This window comes from Monopterus albus, unplaced genomic scaffold (genome assembly GCF_001952655.1).
Source record: "Monopterus albus unplaced genomic scaffold, M_albus_1.0 scaffold23.1, whole genome shotgun sequence".
In the NCBI taxonomy this organism is placed as follows: Eukaryota; Metazoa; Chordata; class Actinopteri; order Synbranchiformes; family Synbranchidae; genus Monopterus; species Monopterus albus.
In genome coordinates this window covers 1,443,026-1,464,049 of record NW_018127903.1, presented here as the reverse complement: position 1 = coordinate 1,464,049, position 21,024 = coordinate 1,443,026, and the positions used below count along the sequence as shown (strand labels likewise).

Here is a 21,024-nt window from a genome sequence, read left to right as displayed (position 1 = left end):
GTGGTGTTGTACTGGACTACATTATATTTAGCGGTGATCCTAATATTCTGACCCTCTCATATACTGTATGTAGCTGGGGAGGACCAAAATATAGACACATCTCTGAAAATAATTACAACACCACCTTTAACCAGAGGTGGAAAGTAACTAGATATATTTACTCAAGTACAGTACAGTTCTTTGAGGTATCTGTACCTTATGTGCATATTTTTATTTGTTGCTACTTCATACTCCAATTTTATTACAATTCAGAGGAGCATATGGTACTTTGCATTGACTACATTTATTTGATAACTGTTTACTTTTTAGAAAGAGGTCAGTAAAACACAGTATAATCACAAGATTGATTGATCCTTGGTGTAAAAGTCACAAGCTACGCAGCAGTAATTCAAATCATAAGCATTTAAGGTAGTTAAAATTATCTCTACCTTTACCACCTTGAACATCATTAATTGTGATATGCACAATAATTAGAATCAAATAATATGATATACACCAATGTAAGCTGTGCCATTTTGCCTAACAAGTACTTTTGGTACTTAAAGTATATTTTCTGCTAATACCTTTTACTTTTACTTAAGTAACATTTTGAATGCAAGACTTTTACTTTGTAACAGCGTATTTTTACACTGTGGTATTGTTACGTTTACTTAAACAGTCTGAGTACTTCTTCCACCACTGCCTTTAACTATGACCTTGTTAATAAACATCTAATTGAATTTATACATTTCTGACAATTTCACTAAAAACCTAAACATTTTGAGCTTCATAAACACAGATAATAAGGTGGAAGTGTTACACTGAAATGGTGTACCTAATAATAAAGTTGTGTTACACTGAAATGGTGTACCTAATAAAGTTACTGGTCAGTGTATTTTTGTTCATCTCTCTGTAATTGGTAGTATTTGCTTTAATTAGAATCCATTTGATCCATCTGACAAAGAGTTAAGTCTCCACTTTGTTTAGATTTAGCCTGAACAATGTTCCCCATAGCTGAGCAGTGCAAACAAAGGGAAGAGTTGAATTTATTGAAACATGGAGTACAAACACAGTAATAATATTGAGGACTGATGAATATAATACAGTTCAGGTACAAATGTGTCAGCATTCATTACCCCTCAATGTAACCTTATTTTTGTTTTTGAAAAGTTGCTGACTTATTGTTTCAGACAAAAAGGTATATTGTCTATAGGAGGGATGGATAACAGTAACGCACTTTTGGAAAAATGTGAGACACAAATACACAAGACTCCCTCAACACATGGACATATTTCCTCTTCCCTCTGTTTCTTTTCCACTCGCTAGCTTGCCAATGCATTTTCTATTCATTTATTTTTACAAAATGTAATAATCTTTATTGGCATGAAAACCAACTTGCCAAAGCAATGATGTGCAAGGCAGTTAAATACTGTATCAGAATATCATTAATGCAGGTTTCTCTAAGTTTTTCATGAATGCTCCATATGCCTGTAAACACTCGAACAATTGTTTTACTTTGACTCCTTGTTAAAAATACATCTGAAGGTATTTGTATGTTTACCCATCTGAAATATAGAAAAATCAGGAGTTGCTGCCTTGAGCTAAAAAAAATATTTTTATTCTTCAGATACAGTACCTTTGATTGAGATGTCAGCAAAACAGTGTGCATACTGGTTTATATATGCATAATAGTATTCTGTAGGACAGGCAGAGCAACAAATTGCTGTTTGTGTCTGCTGCTTCCTCGAGATACCCTAGTTTTTTAGTACCAGGCCGGGTATAAACTAAACATGGTTGTTTGAGAAACCTGTTTACAGTATTTAGACAGACAGACGGGAAGTGAGCTAAGTGATGAGAACCTCCCCGACAGCTCCAGAGAAAAATGGACACTGTGCTAAATGAAGGAAGTAAAGGCCTCAAATGAGCCATCACAGGGATGCACATGGTAGGGGGTTTGAAACACTTTCCCAAGGTGTGTGTGTGTGTGTGTGTGTGTGTGTGTGTGTGCTCACATGTATGACTGTCTTTTTAAGTATGTCTGTTCATGTGCAAGCATTTGTCTGCCTATGTGTGGTTCTGGGGGTAACAGGTGGGAGGCATGCCATGTTGTAGTTAACAAGAGTGTTATTGTGTTGTTCTGTCCTGCATGACTGACCGTCAGCTGTGCGGGGTCATCCTCCTTCCCCCTTAACCCCGGAACGCTAACACGCCAGCTACGCATGCCCGAACACAAGCCCACACACTTTTCAGACACACACACATGGACTCAAGGACACACACGATCACAAACACACACACATGCAAACGGATTCTGTTATGCATCAGTTACTAGCCTGTAATTGAATTGGGACATGATCGGTGATATTTGCGATTTGGTGGCCCGATGCACCCCAGTGAAGTGGCATCTGCTCTATTTTTCCCTGCCACAGAGCTGTTCAAGTCTGCAGCCAGCATGAGACTTGAGAAGTATACCAACACACACACACACACACACACACACACACTATCCCTCACTGCTACACACATATACATAGCTTCCCTAAGTCACTCACGCACATTTCCTCGGGGCAGTCTTGCAGTTCTGTAACACTACCCAACAACAGTGCTCCCTCAACTGCTTGGCTGTTTACTTTCTGATAGAGTTAAAGTCTCCCACTTAAAGGATTACCTTACGCTTCCTTGAACTCCCCTCCCTCCTTGCCCAGTGCTTTGACTTCAGCATCACAACCACACATGCATATATACGCACTTCCGCAGACATATGAGTGAACACACTTGCATGCACGTATGTTCAATGCTGGGCTGACAGCCGCACAAAGACAAAGATGAAAAGACACAGCGTAGTCCACAGATGGAGATGGTCTCTGTCCCAGCTCTCCCTTAATCTCTTCTTCTCACTACCTGCCACTGACTTTTCACCAAGGCTATAAAGAGCTGTCAGGAGTCACACGTCAATCTGCTCAGTTCCTCATTAATTTAACTAAGTGGTTGATACCCCCCCATTAACTCTTGTATAAGGATTTCCATTTTACATTAACTCAGTTATTTTACTGCCATAGCTGTTTTAAATGATTTTTTACATGTGAAACATCTGAGAAGGTGCTTTTTTTTCTTTACAGACTAATTGTTGCCCTCCATATATGTTTTTTTTTTATGAATCATTGTGTTCTAAGCAAATCCTAAGAACTGCTGTTTGGGGGAGAGAGGGTCAGAGGCATGTCAGTAACCTCTGCTGTCCTAACTGTTTGTGTGTGTGCACCCTGCGGCAGGCATGTGCTCAAAGCCGTGTCCGCTGACATATTCTCAGAGCCAGTTGCGTGCTAGAATGCCCTTTTATTTGAAGAATTTCTATCATTTATGAGCTACGTGCTTGTCTGTGTTAGCTTTTCTCTTTGTTAGGGAGTTGTTACTGTTATCTCCTCCTATAGCCTCTTGTTTCCTGGCTGAACAAACGCCATATAAAGGTCTGGGGGATTCAGGCTCTGATGCCATCCAGCACACTCTTAATTATGATTCTCATAGGGCAGGAAATGCCAGGCTTATGGTGGTATCAGGCCTAAGACTGTAGCTCAGAGCTGCCCATTTTAGTATAATCCACCTCCCTAGATAAACATTCAACAGGGATTGAGCCACTTGTAACGTCTATTTAAAGCCACACCATGGGGTCTAGATTGATGCAGATGGATAATGATAGACACATTTTAAGGGAGAACAAAAGACGTGTAATTGGATAAAATTAGTATTATTATTATTCATACAGGCAGAACAGTATGCATTTTATTTAACATTTATTCTTTTGGCACATACTGGGACACATTACTCTTAAAACACATCTAGGTACTAGCACTCACTTGCATTGGGTCACAAAGTCACTCACACGCCAAGGAGGCCCCCTAAATTAGCATAATGTCACGCTTGTCCCTTGGAGAATGCAGTACACAGCTGACTACTGGAGCTTATGGGAATGCTTGGTTGTCAAGAGGGAAGGATTTACATGAAGACGACGCTTCCAGTGTTTGTGGTATGCATGACCCTCACATGCCAGCTACTGTTCAAATGGATGCTACATGTGTGTGGGGTTATAGTGGATATTTATCAGGTCGGTCCCTGTGTTTGTGTGCATGCATCTCTGTGTGTATTTGCGCATCTGTTGCATTTCTGAGCATGTTCATTTTCAGGTTAGTTGTATGACAAAACGAAATCAAAAGGCAACCAAAAAAAGCTTGTTTCCACAAGGACTGAACAGTCTGATTGGTGTTGCTGTACTTTTCTGACCTTTCTATCTGTGTGAACGAACTTCCTGTTCAGAGTTTAGCTACAGTGACATGAGACTATATGGTGCAAAAACATACTTTTGTCATGATGGCATTTGTCAGGTAGGTTAGGTTGACATCTTCAGAGGGAGAAAATCAAGACATACTGTCTAACTCTCAGCCACACTATAAATACAGTACATTTGCACATTCGACATGTATCTCTTTTATGCAATATTGCTTGTAAAAGGTAAATAAATATATCTGAATATTCATAGATCCTGGAATGCACAATGAGTGGTAAATGTTTAGGCCTATTACAGAGGTTCACTGAATGTTTTCCTAGGAAATAACTGTGCTAGATTATATACTGTTTATATCAGAGTATTTTTATATGTAAATGTAACTATTAAAATGTCTTTGGAGTGGAATCTTAAATAATTGCATCCCCATGAGTCAGTTATTGCAACACAGTTGTGAAACTAAATCTCAAGCCAATAGCCAAAAACAAATACGCGTTCACTGTCAGTATTTGTTTTTTAAAATAAGTGTCCTAATCTGTGGTAGCAAAAAAAATGTCCAAAGGCCATGTTGTCAGAGGCAGTATGTGTGTTCCAAGGTCACTCATTTTCCAGGAGGTGTGTGAAATCACACTGACCTTACAAAACCCCTGACACTGAAGTATGGCATGTCACAGGCCAGCCATATAACAAGGAACACACACAGCATATCAACAGGTGGCTACTGCCAATAGTGCACGAGCTGTGTAAAGTCACATTCACAGATACTGCTGCCATTACAGAAGCCCTAAAACATTATACATGTCTTCAGGTATATGCAAAAAATATTTTAATTGAAACAAATATTGTTATATGTTATATATGTTATAAACACAAAAGATATTAGTAACAAATTTGTATATTGCTTTGCACTGTGGTGTTTTATGGCACTGCACTGGCAACAGCTGTGGCCAGAGGCATTATGTTTTTGGGTTGTCCATCCGTCGTTCTTGTGAAGTCAGTATCTCAGGAACATCTCGAGAGTATTTATTCAAATTTGGCATTGATGTCCATTTGGATTCAAGGACAATGTGACAGCATCTATGAGTATTTAGTAATGTGGCTGCAAAAGAATTTATGATCAGAAATTTTTATAAATAAATGGGTGTTGCATGCATCAGCATAACAGTTTTAGAAACCTCCCTCAACCTTTCAACCAATTTAGGGTCCCCAACCCCCTATAGTAACTTTTTTTTCCAATACAGGACATTGTGGCAAGTTTTACAGATCAGCTGAATCAAAATCCATCTTAAAAGTGATGAGCCAATCTTCACCCAAGAGCAAGCCTCTCATCTCTCCCATACAGTTCAGTTTCACCCAGTCATTCAACTTTCCTCCCATATAGTTACCAACAATCATGGTGCAACTAGCCTGCAGGAAAGAAAAACAGACAAGAGAGGAGAGGTAAAAAAAAATGAGAGAGAGAGAGAGATTCCCTTCTTATGTATAACATGGCATTAATCTTTGACTATGGTGTATTCTAAGTGGAAGGACTACTCAAAGTGAGCCCCTGCCTAAAAATATCCATTCTTGGTCTCTTTAATGGAAACTGTGACTCTGCCTAACAACTGCTGTGAAGTTATGAACAAGTGATGAGAGGCTGGATAAGAAGAGTTGGGGGGGGGGTAGAAATGGGAGGAGGGTGAGAGAGGGATGAGACACAGATGGGCGGGGGAGGTAGTTGTGGAGAATGAGACAGGGAGGGAGGGAGTATCAGGGTGAACATATGAAATAATGGGTCAGTGTGTGACTCATCTGGGTTAAATGTCTTTAGCATTTCAGTCATGAACCCACAAACAAAGATGTTCTTGAAAGGAGAAAGGAAAGCCGTTTGGAGTTAGGGGACATGTCATCTGACTGTTTAAACGTCCCTTGCAAGCTGTCCATGTAGGGAACAATTCAGCATACTGTGTGGGTTCCACTGCCTTCCAGACAGAATGGCACACCACTGTTGCTCAATAGTGTCTCCTTTCATCTTTGTGCATCTGCAGAATCATTTTGTAATTAGCTGTTGTCACTCATTTACCAAAACAGTAACTTGTTTTTTTTTATGGTCTTATTTCATTCCTATCGCTGTATCGACTGGAGGTCACTCTAAAAATTTCATGTTACAATGACAATAAAGGATCATCTCTTTTCTATCTTCTTATCTTGTCTTGTATTTGCCTCTGTTTATTATCACTACTTGCTCTATAGTACCATTATTACCTTCCTCAGCAAACCTCTCCTTTTGTACCCTACTCCATTTTTTTCCATCCCTCTCTCATTTCATCAAACCTCTGTTTGTACTCTCATCCTCTCTCACACACACCACTTCAGAACCGCTCACTAAGGCTTGAACATTCTCCTGGTAATGGTGTTTTTAAGTGGCCTGTTTGCATAGAGGGTCTATGGAGACAGAGGCCTTGATAGAGCCAGTGACTAAGTGGGGCTTGTTACAGTGACTGAGCTCATATTCAGAGCCCAGTCATCCACTGGGGGACTGGCTGCTACTGTTGTCTGGCTGTGGTCTCCAAGCTATCACCAGCCAACACAGTTTTAGCAGTCTACTGTAATGTGACACCTGGGAATTTTTCAAAGCATGGCGGCTATGTAGAGTACTTGTACCATGTGTACAATTGGCAGTAATAATTTTTTGCAATTTTGTGTGTGCATTTTTCTGCATCTCTACATCTAGGTGCGTATGAAAAACAGCACTTTGTGTATTTGTATATGCATGTGTGTGTTGACCAAATGTGCACACAGTTGTGGATACATAATAAACATACTTTCTCTGATTTGACTGTTACCGCAATAAGGCCACCTGAGTGCCCCAAAAGAATTATTAGTCCTCTCCCTTCATCTCTGCTTTAGATTGCTTTTTATGTTTTCTTTCAAATTTTCAGTGAAGTTATTTGCTTTTACTTGGCCATTGATAAAAGCTACATTAAAGTGGAGTGACTTTGATCCAGGGGAGAGGAACCTTTGGCAACGGGCCTTGATGAGACAGCCAGCCAGCCAGGTTTTCATTAGATGAATGCTGTATGGGACTCTAGCCAGATAAGATGGGCGCCAACTTACTGGAGCCAACCAATATAGTTATAGCAAGGTGCTCTCTATTTCACTTCCTCTACGTCACTGTCTGTCTTTGTGGAAGTTTTGCATCTATCTCTCATCTCTCTTTGTATAATCTGGGAGAGGGGATGGCCAGTCTGCATGCCCTTTGCAAATCAACACACTGATTTCCATAAAGATGTCTTGGCTGAGCTTTGCTTAAGAATAGGTCGACTGAAATAGGTAGCTTAGTGGTAAATGTCAGAGAGAGATCCAAGGGGCAGAAAGACATGAAGGGAACCAGAATGAGAGAAGGAGTAAAGGACAGAAAATGTATAAAGACATGGCTTGAAGAAGTATGCAAAATTCAAAGGTTCAAAGCTAAATTGTACCTGTTGACACAGCAGTGTGATTTGTAATACACACATACAGTTAATAGCTAGTGTTGAACAGAATTGTTTTATCTATTTACAGCACAATTCTTCTTAGTGTCCACATTACACAAGCACAGTAGCAGAGCCAATGTCCTTTCCTCATCATTAAACATGACAACAAGATGCAGTGTACCAGGATTACATGCTTCTATAATAGCAAGAATTTCTGACATTCATGCTTTGTGCATCAGGGAATGCCATTGGAGACTGTATGAGGGGCAGCTGTGGTATTCCAGCACCAATATTTTACTATGGTTACCATTCTGCCCCCCAAATCATGCAGGATACCTTGGATTCCCATAGATGGTAATGGCTACAGTATGGAGAGACGTGTTGAAGAGTGCTGTTGGGTCACACCTTTTCCTTTCTGTTTGGTGACTACACGCCAGTTAAAGTGAAACCCTAACATTCAGCACTAGGCTATGATTTCACATAGATATCGTTTTGAGTTGAATGAAAACATTAAACATGTTATTTAGGATAAATTCCTTTGTGATATGAAATAAGATGGGTCTTATTTGCAGGTCAGTTTTGACAGCCTATTAGCCGCTAGTCAAACGTTTCTCTGTTCAGCTGTTTTGGATTCTTGCATTCCTTTGTCACAGCCCCATGTCATTAGTGTTTTGCCTGTGAAAGACATGACGCCAAGAACTGAATGGCCCACACACACAGTAGCATCCATTCCCCATTAAATGCAGTATGTACAGTATGTAAGTGTGGTCATATTTGAAATGCTCACATGTGCAGTATGCTTGTGCAAATTTACATGTGTGCCCATAGTTTACAGGTGTTGGGAACAGTCTAACTTGTATGTTGTGTGAGTGGGCATATTTGCGTATTTTTACATGGCATGGCAAATCATCTCACTGGGTGCTTTCATTTCTGAGAGTCTGTGTGCATGTGTGCGCCAGTGTGTGTGTGCACGCGATGTGGCAGATATCTGATATCTATCAGAGCGTTAAGCTGATTACTGTGAACTGTGGCCAGGTTCATTTGCATACGTTTCTTATCTCATTAGATTGGTATCAGCCTCTGTCACCATGCAAGGCCCCGACCGGGATGTCTTCGTACCTTGCTCTGTAAGCACGCATGCACATACACAATCACTCTTGATGCCCCTGGCTAACAACAACACTAATGTGTAACACCAGCCAAGAAGTGCAGGCTCCTCAGCTCCTCTTGTAACCAGCAGTACTACACCACTGTTGCAGCAGCATGTCACATGTTCTCCTCTGGCTCTCCGCGTCCCTGGTCTTATCAAGGTCATTAACTCTCCTAGCATCTCTATACTGTCATCCTTGCTCATCTTATTTTTATGCCTCTGCACATGTGACAGCTGTGCCTGGAGGCTTTATGTTTTGGATTGTCCATACATCCATCCCATTCTTGTGAACAAAATATCTCAGGTGTGCTGGGAGTTAATTTCTTCAGATTTGGCACAAATGTTCACTTGGACTCAAGGATGAACTCATTAGATTTTGGTGGTCAAAGGTTAAGGTCTTTGTGACCTCATGTTCATTCCTTTCCTGTAAACCTTACTGGTTGGCAGAGGCATACAACTGCACAGTGGTAATTCTAGTTTTTCTTTGTCTCCCCTATTTATCTTCTGTTGTTTTTTATTTATAAGAATAAAAACTTTACATCTGTGATTGTACAGATGTGTTTTTTAGGTTTTGTGTGTTGAAATTTTCATGTAATGTAAGAAGGAGTTCATAAATATTACTGTAGCATACATGTAGACTTGTTGGGGCATTTCAAGGATGAGGTACTCACTAAAAAGGTATTTTGCACAGTAAAACATCAATCCAACCATAGTCATTCCAAGCAATCATTGCTAAAATGACTTTATGTAGTCTGACATCACATTCATCATGCAGCATCTATCACTTAAGAACAAATAGTGACTATCATTTACTTTTACTTAATTTCATTTTCTTTGTTGACCTTGGAAAATAGACATGCCAGTCTTGTCAGATGGACTTTATGGGCAGGTATCAGAATGGCCCTTTATCAGAGCCGTACTTGTCCTCTTGGCATGCTTACTCACCAAATAGAACAACACGTTTGTTTGATATAAAGTAAAAGTTTCATTTGTCTTTGTGTAGCATGTAAAATAATCAAAACAGTCACTAATGTTTGTGAGATTAACACACAAAAACCCTTTCACCTGTGTTACAGTCGCAGCCTTGTTACTTTGAGTCCAAGATATTTTCACTAGCTAAGGCTTGTGTGGTTTCCTCAGGCAATGCTGGTGTTTAAAGATGCTCCTCATACTGTTACTAGATAACATTTTATTTACTATCATGCCTTCCTTACCAAGGGCAGCATTAACACTTTGTTTTATGAGTTCTGTCACTGCCGGCATGCCTGTGGATAAACCGATACATTGTTCTCATTTATCTGTCAAGTCCTTGCCTGCCTTGAGTAAGTGGACCCTCACTGAGTGCTTGTTTCAGCACTGCTCAGTCATCTCATGTACTTATTTCCATTGCCAGGTCAGACCATGGATACTGATGGAGACGTATTGTATATCATTGCCTGGGCAGCCAGTGGAGAGACACAGAGGTCATATTCATTTTTGGTTAGAGCCAATAGCACCGATTACAGTGTGCTGAGGTTAGCATATGTCCTAAAGTAATTTTAGTATAGCTGTGATCATAAACAAAGTCATACTTAAGCAATCTGAGAGAATAATAAAACTGTCATGGCTGGAAGGAGACCTTTACTCCTTTAGCAGCCTTAGTATTAGCTACTGACAGAAAATAGAGAAAAATCACCTCATCGTTTTACACAGTCAACAAATACACAGCTGCTGCGGAGCATTTCAAATGGTTAATGATGAGTTTAGGCACATACACCTTGAGTTGGGAAGAAAGGAACATGCGATAAGAGTATTAGTGGGGGCCTCGGGGTGGGGGGTTGGTAGGGTTAATTGGCTTATGCAATTTCCACAATATTCTTAGTATTCTCTCACCATGTGTTTCTAATCAGTTTCATGTCATTGTTTGAACCAGGATTTGTGTGAACAATAAAGTGAGTATAAATCTCAACACAAGATTGACTGGGATCCTGTATGTATTATATGAGTATAAGAACAATGCTGCTGGTAATTTGCATCAACATGTCTGGTAAAATAACAATATGCTGTTAAATTAACTTATTTTGCAAGTCACATACTGTAATAATCTGATGTAGCAATCTGCCCTTGACCCTGTGATATTTGAAGAGCTTTGGAGTCTCTTGCCCTTTACTAAGTTGGAGCCAAACAGACCTTTGAATGGAATAATGTGTAAGGTTAGAACATCACTGAAAGAAACATAGTGTTAGACCATGAAACCTAAGACGGTTTCACAGTTTTGGTGTCAGAGGGGTTCAGCATGCTACATGTACAGTAAACCACGTCCGTGCAACATCCTGAATTTGAATCTGGTACTTGTTAAATATCATCTTCTTTATGCTACACACTACATGACAAAACAGCTTTAAAATGTAATCGGCACAGTACTGAGTGTGGCTATCAGACTTTTTTAATACTGTGATGTCATATTTTTATGTGGTAATATTGTTTTGTAGCAATGATAGGTCACTAATGTATATTTTATTGTGAATTATACCTTTATTTCCTTTTTCATTCCCAGACCAGCTTCAGTATAGGAGTAACATATATAGTATAATGACATAATAATGAAATAATTGTGATTACAATGTTGAGATCATAGTCTGCATACTGTTTTATCACCAAATACCAAACAATCACCCCATTTTGGTGTTAACATTTTTAATTTTATAGACTTTATTCTTACATAATTTTGCAAAATAATCACAAGGAGAAGACTCAGTCCGTGCCTCAGTCATGTCAGCCACTTCCAGTATAATTACCCCTGACCTCTCCTAAGTGAAAAGGACTGCCGAGATTTTGCCACAAGAGTCCCACAGTTTACCTCTTTGATTTTTTTTTTCCTTTGTAAAGTTACATGTACGTTGTCGGGGATGAAAGGTGTACATGTACATGCCTGCAGGTTAACTGGTAGAGCTAATGGGGAAAAGAGAGCAGTAGAGACAGCCCCTCACATTTCTGTTCCCTTCAAGAGGCTAATGCTTTATTTATAAAACAGCACCCCTCAGGTGCACACCTCCTGTCCCTGCGCAGTCCCTTCTCTTCCCCACAGGTATGCTCTGTGCCTCTGCCTCGTACTGTGCTACCCAACACACCTTCACATGCCTTTCCTTTCAGCATCCCACTCCTGTGGCTGCATAAAAAGGAGAATTTAAGAAGAAAGGTTCAAAGACTTGGTGTGACGCACATACAGTCTGCAGACTGAAGCGGTTTCACAGCCATGGTCTCCGATGTCTTACTGCAGTTCTCTCGTGTGTTGGAGAGACAGAACTGATTCCTCTATCCTGTAGCCCTGCTCACTCTTGCTGAGCCAAAGACACACCACAGAGGAGAACAAGAGAGTTAGAGATGGAGAAAACATGGAGGAATCTAAAGGAATGAAGAAGCAGAATTGAAGGAGAGGTACATGGAGAAGACAAAGAATTGGGAGGGTGCGTGAGGAAAAGGAGAGATTGAAAAAAGCAAGATAAAGAGGGACCGAAAGAATGCCTCGCTCTTTTTAAACTTGGAGATGCTCAATTCCTTCTTCTCACTCCAACCTGCATTTCTGGGTCACTAGAGACATTTAAACTGCACTTATAATTAACAGCTATTTTTAAACAGGGAGGGAGAAGTGGAGCGGTGGCGAGGTACAAAAGCATTAAAATTGCCCCAGATTCGCTATTGAATAGGACACATCAAGGCAATATGCTGGCAGATCAAAGTGAGCGAGGAGAAAGGAGACAGGGCCGATCAGTGGGGATAAATTGTTCCCTTTATAATGGCATAAGAATAGACCTCTTTGCAGCTGAAACAATTTAATAACTGCATTCATTACCTCTGTCCAGCTTGTTTCTGTCTGTCTGTCGCACAATGTGCAACCGCCTTTGCCATTTGCTACCTCTCTTTTCCCTTTTTCTTTTTGTCTACCCAACTTATCAACTCATTCCTTTTTTCCTTTACATCTTTCAGTCCTCATTTACTCTTTTCTTTTTGCTTTACCATCCCCCCCATCACCAAATCTAGCATCATCCACCTTTCCTCTAGCCCTTCATCCCTGCTGTCTTGCTAAAGCTGCAGAGGTTCCACTGAGCCAATGTGCTGCAGGCCCCACAATGAAGATGTGCAATGTCTGACACTCTTGGAATGAGAGCCCTAATAGAAGGGGAAGCGGTTATCACAGAGCTCCCCCAGGACCAGCCTCTGTGTGCCTGACGCTAATTATGGCGCATGCAAATGAATGTGCAGCATTAAAGTCAGGAGGAGCGAGCCTGCCTGATACTGTGTGTGAAGGGGTTGTGTGTAACTGTACAGGTGGCTGTGTTTGCCTGTGGTGTGTCTGTGTGCACGCACACAGAGAGTGTTGTTCACAGTCCAAGTGTACTAACAACATGGTTTATATAAACACAACATAGTTTGGTTAATTAAGGTTGTGTGTATATGTGTGTGTGTTGGGGGGTGTACACAGTACATCACCAGGCCAGTACCCCTTTTACCTTTTCACACCTGCAGTGCTTTAGATACTTATACCAATCAATTTTTTTATTCTTATATTTATTAGTATAGATTCAAGGAGTATAGGTCATCCATCAAGGAAAAGGATGATAAAACAGGCACTAACACAACCTTTCTCCATGTGTATATGTGTGTGTGTGTGTCTCATTTTCTGTCTTTCTCTTCCACAAATGTGAGGCTGAGCAAAGAGGATCTCACTAGAGGATTCCTATAAATACATCTCGCTCACATTCATGAGCAACCTCTCCAAGAGGGCGTCTTTATTAAAACCATTTTGTCTTCCTCTGGTGCCCTTTGAATGGTTGTGTGTGTGTGTGTGCACTTATGTTTGTGTGCTGATGTCTTTTTGCCTTTGTGTGTGTGCGTGGTTGCCTATATTTGCATCATCATATGCTTATTTTTATGTGTATTGTATTTGTATGTGTTAACTTGTGAGAGTTTGTGCACATCCGTCCATTATCTATACCACTTATCCTGAATAAGGTTGCGGCAGGGGGTGCTGAAACCAGTCCCTGCTCATACTGGGTGAGACGTGGGGCACCCTCTGGACAGGTCTCCAGTCCATCATAGGGCTGACACTTAGAGACAGACAAGGGACAATTTAGAGTCACCAGTCAACCTAAGCTGCATGTCTTTGGACTTTGGGAGGAAGCTGACGCACCCGGTGAGAACCCACGCAGACACAGTGAAAACATGCAAACTTCTGACAGAAATGCATCGGGTAAGCTGGGACTCGAACCCAGAACCTGCTTGCTGTGAGGCAACAGTGCTAACCACTGCGTGCCACCCTTGCACATTTAATAGTATTTTCCTATTTCAGTTAGTTTGTGCTGACACTTTTATATGAAAATCCCTGTCTGTTTTTCCATCATTTTTAATGTGTGTGTGTGTGTGTGTTGTGTGCCTGTATGTGTAGTCTACAGTATATGTTGGCCATCTTATCTCCCCATTAGCCTCTTGTGCCCTGACCAGTATTCCCTCTCTCCCCTTCCTGCTTTCTGTAATGGGTAATTTAGCCATGCTCGCCTGACATCTAGCCTATTCCTTGTTTAGTTGCCATGGCTACGCAGGCCTATGGATTGCTCCTTTGCTCCCTTGCTCCCCTGCCCTTGCTGGGGATGCTATACCTGTAGTTGTCTCAACTATTACAGGGCACAGCTGCTAAACACAGAGCACACAGACACACACAATGTAGTCTACACAAAAACCCATTTAAACACTCTTAGTGAATATGGATTAATCTCTTTGCAGAATAGAATATCTGACTTGGATAAGCACTGAAACTGACAGTAACCACCAAGGTCATAGATGGTGTTTTAGATGACAGGTTAACAGCATAATAAATGCAATTTTAAGGCTTGTTTTATGTCTTTGTTTTTTGAAGTACCATCATTTCATTGAACCAGAATACTCTTCTCATTAATGCTTAGAGTATAATAAGTGATTCTTTATGTAATAATCAGACACAGTTGCAGAAAGCACTTGCATGAAAAGCAGATCATGTTTTAGCCATCAGTACATCTTGCAAGGTTGGCCACATTTTACCGATCCAAGCATATTTGTTCTGTGAGATGACGAGAGGATATTATGAGCTTTCTGAATTTGCTTTATTGTCATCTTAGGTACAATAACTTTTAGCATTATAATTTCTACTGTGCTGTATTTTTATATGGTTTTATTGCAGCAGTTTCCCTGACAGACCCGGACCTGGCTGGAGGCAGCAACCTGCTGGTAGATGAGGAGTTTTTGTACTTCCCAAAAAGATATCATACTTCCAATTCTCAGCCCAGATACCTACAGAGGCCAATTCAGATGATTCACTGTGAAAGTATAAATGTGTTCACTGTGTGTGTACATAAATTCTGTCATTGATTTTTATTTTCATTTTCATAACAGCATATATAATAAAATGTTTTTGAAAAGTTTATACTCCCCTGCCTCTCAAGAAACTTATTGTACTTTGTCATCAGTTTTGTGAGGTTGTTACAGTAGATGTGGTGCCATATGCCAGAGCTGCTTTTTACTAAAATTACACACCAAACAGCACATGGAAAAATAAGGCTTGCAGGCAGCTCTGGATTTGGCTTCTCTTCCTCATGTATTTTGCAGGACTTGTAAGTTGCAGGTGGAGGGTTAAATTGAAAGGCTTTGGGTTCAAAACAAACAAGCGTGCCTGAAGTTTTATGCTTTCATTATCAAGAGCAAAGGACAGAGAGAAAGGCAAACACATAGGCTAGGGAGAGAAGCAAGGGAAGGGATCGAGTGTATAGAAGTGTGAAGCCCTTGAGTTGAAACTGCACCTTTCTGGGCCTACACAGAATACATGACAGTAGCTTTGGTTTTTAGTACAGAGCTCACAGTACTTTAGTCTTACATAACCCATCCCATTGTGCTTTTTTCAGTTATTTGGGGAGAAATCCTCAAATATGCACTTTAAAAGTTGATACCTTCATGTATTCTGAAGAAGGGGGAAGAGATGGGGCGCGAGATGGCTCTGACAAGTTTCGACCTTTATAATATTTTGTAAGGGATATCAGCAGAGTTTAACAGTTTCTGGGAAAGGGGATAGACACTGAGAAAGACATATTGCATTGGAAGGGCAGATGCAAGTAGTACAAACTTAGATATTCTTTTTTTTTTTTTTTTTTTTTACCCCTCCCCCGATCCCAAATTCCCCTTAAGGTGCCCCTTACCCTCCTTCGCCCCTCCTTCTGCTTCTCTGTGAGGTTAAAGCACACCTTCCTACTAAAGGGCTCTGGGGTCACACATCTGCATGTGAAATGTGAACCCACTGACATTCCAGGGCAGCCCTAAGCCGTGCAGTCCTTTTGTTCACTAAGGTGCCAGTGTCAGACCTATAAAGTCCGGTCTCTGAGAGACGAAGATAGGGAGAAAGGTGGATGTGTTATTGATACCCTGTGCAACCATTCATTTTCATAAATGCCAAAGTAGGAAAAATGCTTTTTACTGGACAGCTTCCAAATGACATTGTTACTATGAGCTGGCTGTAACACCAAATAACATTGCTTTAGGTATGGTAACGTGATAATATATGGAGAGGTGAGGGGGTCTATACAGTATACTGAGTAAGGGCAAGCCAACCATGAAAAAACCGACAACAGTGCAGACCTTAGCAACTGTGAGTCCAGTGTTGGCACCAGAATTGTTTATATTCACAACTTGGTACAATAAATAAATTAAAGTGCTGTTTCCATACTGTTCAGCCTTTGGATTTTTGAATAGTCAAAATTTGACTAAACCTGGCATGTTTAAGCCAACAGATAGTTTTCAGGCAAACCTCAGTGAACATGCAAGCTCTTTTAAATTAGGCAGCGTACCGAGGTGCTATGGCAGGGCTGGAGTTCTTTCAGCCTGTGAATTAAGTTCTGCGGCACAAAGGGCAGCTATTCACCAGGCAGTGATGGACTTCACACTAGCCTTTATGCTCTCACTGGCAGGCAAAGAGAGAAAGGGAGAAAGTAAAAAAGTTGAGAGGAATAAGTGAAATAGAAAACAGAGAGATTGCCTAGGCAGTAATGGTGTGACCTGACAAATATCTTAGTAGAAAGTATTAATTAGTTTGATCATTATATAGGTTTCTGTCATGACATGGATTGTAATACATTTAAAGTCATTTCATTATTGAATGTAATGACAAAATGAAAAATGTAATTTTTAGATAAGATGATACACATCATTCAGGATAAACCTGTTAATGGGTGTTTGTTGACCTTGGATAGTGCAAAGACAAGTAAGGTCCAGATCTTTATATTACAGATAATGTCAGTGTTTATGATGCCTAAACAAGATGCACTTATAAATATGATCTCTGGGCATTAAGAAAAATGTTACTACATACAGAAAGAATTCTGTAAAAAATACTCTTTCAAGAGATTAATAAAGGTTTCACAGTTTAACAGTAAAACTGAGCACAGTGTGTGCATCTGTTTTCTTGAGTCTGATTTATTCTGCCTCAGGTCTCAGTTGTGACTGACTGTGATCTCTAAAATCAACACCTGCTCCGCCAAGGGATGTGCCCTGCCTACTTGTCCGACTGTCTGAACTGGAGTGTGTGTTCACATACATATAATCACTTCATTTCCCACTTCCCACCTGATGGTCTTTAAGTGCACATACAATGTCGATGTTATCTTAGTATAATAATTAGCCCTGAGGTCCATGCATAACACCACCACACTTCCATATCACACCACACAAACACTGACATGCTTTTTCACTGTACACTTTTACTTACTTTAGCATATTGTAAGCTGGGCCTGACACACTCATGCCACATTCCTTCCCCTGAGGAACCGGGTGCAGTGCGAGTGATTCGGTTAGCGTTACTACATTAAAGCTGTCCATCCATCCGGTCTGCTTTTCCAAACACATCCATTCCAGTCCTAGTTAAAACACTGGGGGATCTCCACTCTACCTCCGCCCCCCAAAGTCTTTTATGATGTCCATAAAATGGAAGAGTGCAGCTTTACTTGAACTAATAATATCTGAGCTTACGGGGCCATGATTGATGATCTTTAAAGCCAGCCCGATCGGTCTCATCTTTCTTCAGATTTTTATCACTGACTTGTTTGCAGTCATGTGCAATCACAAGCACCGGGAGAGGTAACAAGTGCTTGATGTATGATGCTTGAGGCACTTTTGTCAGCTGCGTATTTCCCTTCTCTCTCTGCTTTTTTTTCCTTTCTTTTCTGTTTTAACCGCAGGCTTCTATTTGTTGCCTCTCTTGAATTGTTTGCAATCTGTTGGTTTACTGTTCTTGCTCTCTTCCTGTCCTTCTCTCTTTTTTCAGATGGTGGGAATGTCTTCTCCTGGGGGACGGGGCAAGAGGTGAGCCAAACATTTTTCCACTTTTGGCCCTGCCAGGAGAGGCAGACTTAGAACAACACTGGACTCCAGGCTTTTTTCATGTCACACAAGCTCTCTCTCTCTCTCTCTCCTTCTCCTTGTCCCTCTGTCCCTCTGTCTCTCACTCTTTCTCACACACACAGACACACAAATGTCTTCCATTTTTTTAAACATTTTGCGAAGGTCCATTTTTTTCCCCCAGAGCGGAGATTAAAAGGGTTTGGGGGATCTGTGTCCGAGCCCTCCCTTCGAGCACTTAATATTTTTCATGGTATGCCAAGAACCCACATCATTTTAAATTCTATAAATCACCTTTATGGGATCTGCTGTTTGTCCATTTCAACTCCTCTGCTTCACATGGACAGAGCAGGAAATCCTTTTTTGAGGAATCAACTGTAGTTTATGTATGTGCACGCCCCTTTAAAACACACATAGCCACACATATGTGCATGTGAGGCTCTGTGTGTGTATGTGTGTGTTTGTTAGCCTTGTCCTGTCTCTCCTCCTCTGTTAGATAAAGAATCCCACCTGTCACTGAGGATTGTTCTGGCCTTTCATTTAAGACGTTCTTTAAAGAGCTGCATCATTACACAGCTCTCAGACAGAGCCCAGAGAGTGTAAAACCTAGGCCCACTTCAATCCCTCTGTTCCTCTCTCTGATTCTTTTTCCTGCTGGCTTTGGTGTTTATCTGCGAGGTTGTTTAAAACCACAGACAAAATGTGATCAATTTTACAGTGTGACACAGAGGATGAGGCTTTGCCAGGACAGTGAAACAAACATGTAGGTGAAGGTTAGAGAGACAGGGAGAGCAATGAAAATGTTAGACATCAGCTGTTATGAGCTTTGACGTGGCCTTGGCTTTCACATTGTGCTCTTACTTTGGAAGGTGGCTTCAAGTCTAGCTAGACTCATTGGATTTTCAAAGGGTGTCCTCACTTCTGTATGACTCTAAGTTAGTCTCTTAAAGGGCACTGTCCCTTTTTTCTCTCCCCTCATCATATTCTTTCTTTCTCTACTTTCTTCCATCTATTTTCCTCCCTTGTTTTTCCTCTATGCATGTTCTTTCCCCCTCTCGCTCTTCTATTCCCACCCTTCTTTTCTTGTTCTTTCTCCATCTCTCCTATCTTCCTGCCCTTTCTCGCTCTCTGCTGTCTTGGAGCCATTCTGATGATTGATTGTTTCTCTGTACAGTCTGACAGGATGTAGCACACTCTCGGCCCCAGGGGCCCTGAGCAGACTACAGCACCTGATTAAGACACCCCCTGTAATCAGCTGCACAGTGCCACACCAAAACTACTCCCGTCAACATGCTTAAAAAAAAAAAAAAAAAAAAAAAGAAATGTTCCACCTCCTGAAAGATAACAGTTTGTTTGTCACTGGAGAAAAAGTGAGATGAGGGGCCATCTGAAACTTTTTTTTATTAAGCTGGTACCATCCTCTCTCTGGGGCTTAAAGGCTCTTATGCATCAGTAGCAGCAGAAAAAGTAGAAAAGCAAAAGGTCTTAAACCTAATAAAGTTCTCTGCTGCCTTACCAAGGTAAACCCAGGCAGCTTTAACCCTATTACAACTGGTAATAGTTTTACAGATAAAAATCTCATTGTTTTCCTCCTATTGAGACTAAAAGACAACTTGCACTCTATCACATGATTGAGGTGAGAAGGAATTTGACTGATGTCAGAGAGCACATGTCACAACCAGAATATGGTAACACTATAACAGGAATAGCAAATAAGTGTTAAAGCAAGCCGGAGTACTAAAGGTGGTCAGATGTTTTGATTGTTTGTGGAGTAAAGAATCGCCTTTACAGTAACACTATTGCTTATATTACAGGTTATTGAGTTAAACAATAAGCCATTGTAAGTGATGCCATTAATGCAATACAGACAAATACATTTGCTCTCCTAATGTCAGCTGTGTGATAACAGGGTTGACTGTCTGCTAAAGGGATTCACCTGGCCAGATGAGTTCAACCGGACATAGACCTAAATTGACATAACATCCAATAGACTTTAAATGTGAGCTCTAAACGGCCTACGTAATGAGGTAGACAGTATGGAAAGAAAGCCACTCTCATACAAAGCAGACAATGTTACCACAGAGATAAGGTACAGATTGCAATATACTGTATCTGCATTATTAATGAATTGCAAAGCTACAAAACAAAGGTCTTTTTTGGACAAATGATTTAATAGTCAGGGAAAGAAAGTGCAGTGTTGATGCAGCAACTCAGGCCCTCCAACGTACAGTATGTAGCTGAAGCCACAGATTATAGTAAACCCAACCATACATGCCTAGTATGCTACAGTTCAGCGGCAACTCAGAGGCATTAAAACCACAGGTAGTGATAGCTTGTGCAATGTGTTTATGCATGTCATGCTTTCAGAGCAGTGTGGCTATTTGGCATGTCACTTGCAGTTCTGACTGCAACATAATGATGTGAGTTACTCATCAGGAATGGTAAATAATAAAAGAGTCAGTCTGATGGTAGTGGAAACCCCAGGCCTGGTTCCAATACAGTTCAGGCCTCATCGAACCTTGGGTGTGTTCCAAATTGATTCTAATATGCTCTGGGCTTCAACAATGGCATAACATGAATGTTAATGACGCCATGGATCTACAGGTCCTATTTTGTGTGAATGAAGAGATGAAAAACTTATTGTGTTTAAGGGCACAAATAAGTGTGTGTTTGTATATTAGTGTGTTCTTATGCATGAGGTGAAGTCTATGTGTACATAGTAGAAGCACATTTGCCTGTGGGTGCCTTTGGTATTTCACCGTGCTTATGTT

The 21,024-nt window shown here is 40.7% G+C and overlaps 1 protein-coding gene across 1 annotated transcript in view; it reads left to right on the top strand.

The window, feature by feature from the left end:
* LOC109957026 (ultraviolet-B receptor UVR8-like) overlaps nt 1-21,024 on the top strand; it is a 176,631-nt gene that overhangs the window by 142,227 nt on the left and 13,380 nt on the right. Inside the window, exon 4 of the mRNA XM_020594596.1 lies at nt 18,180-18,217. Within this exon, the coding sequence (XP_020450252.1) occupies nt 18,180-18,217 (38 nt within the window). The remainder of the gene's footprint in view (nt 1-18,179; nt 18,218-21,024) is intronic.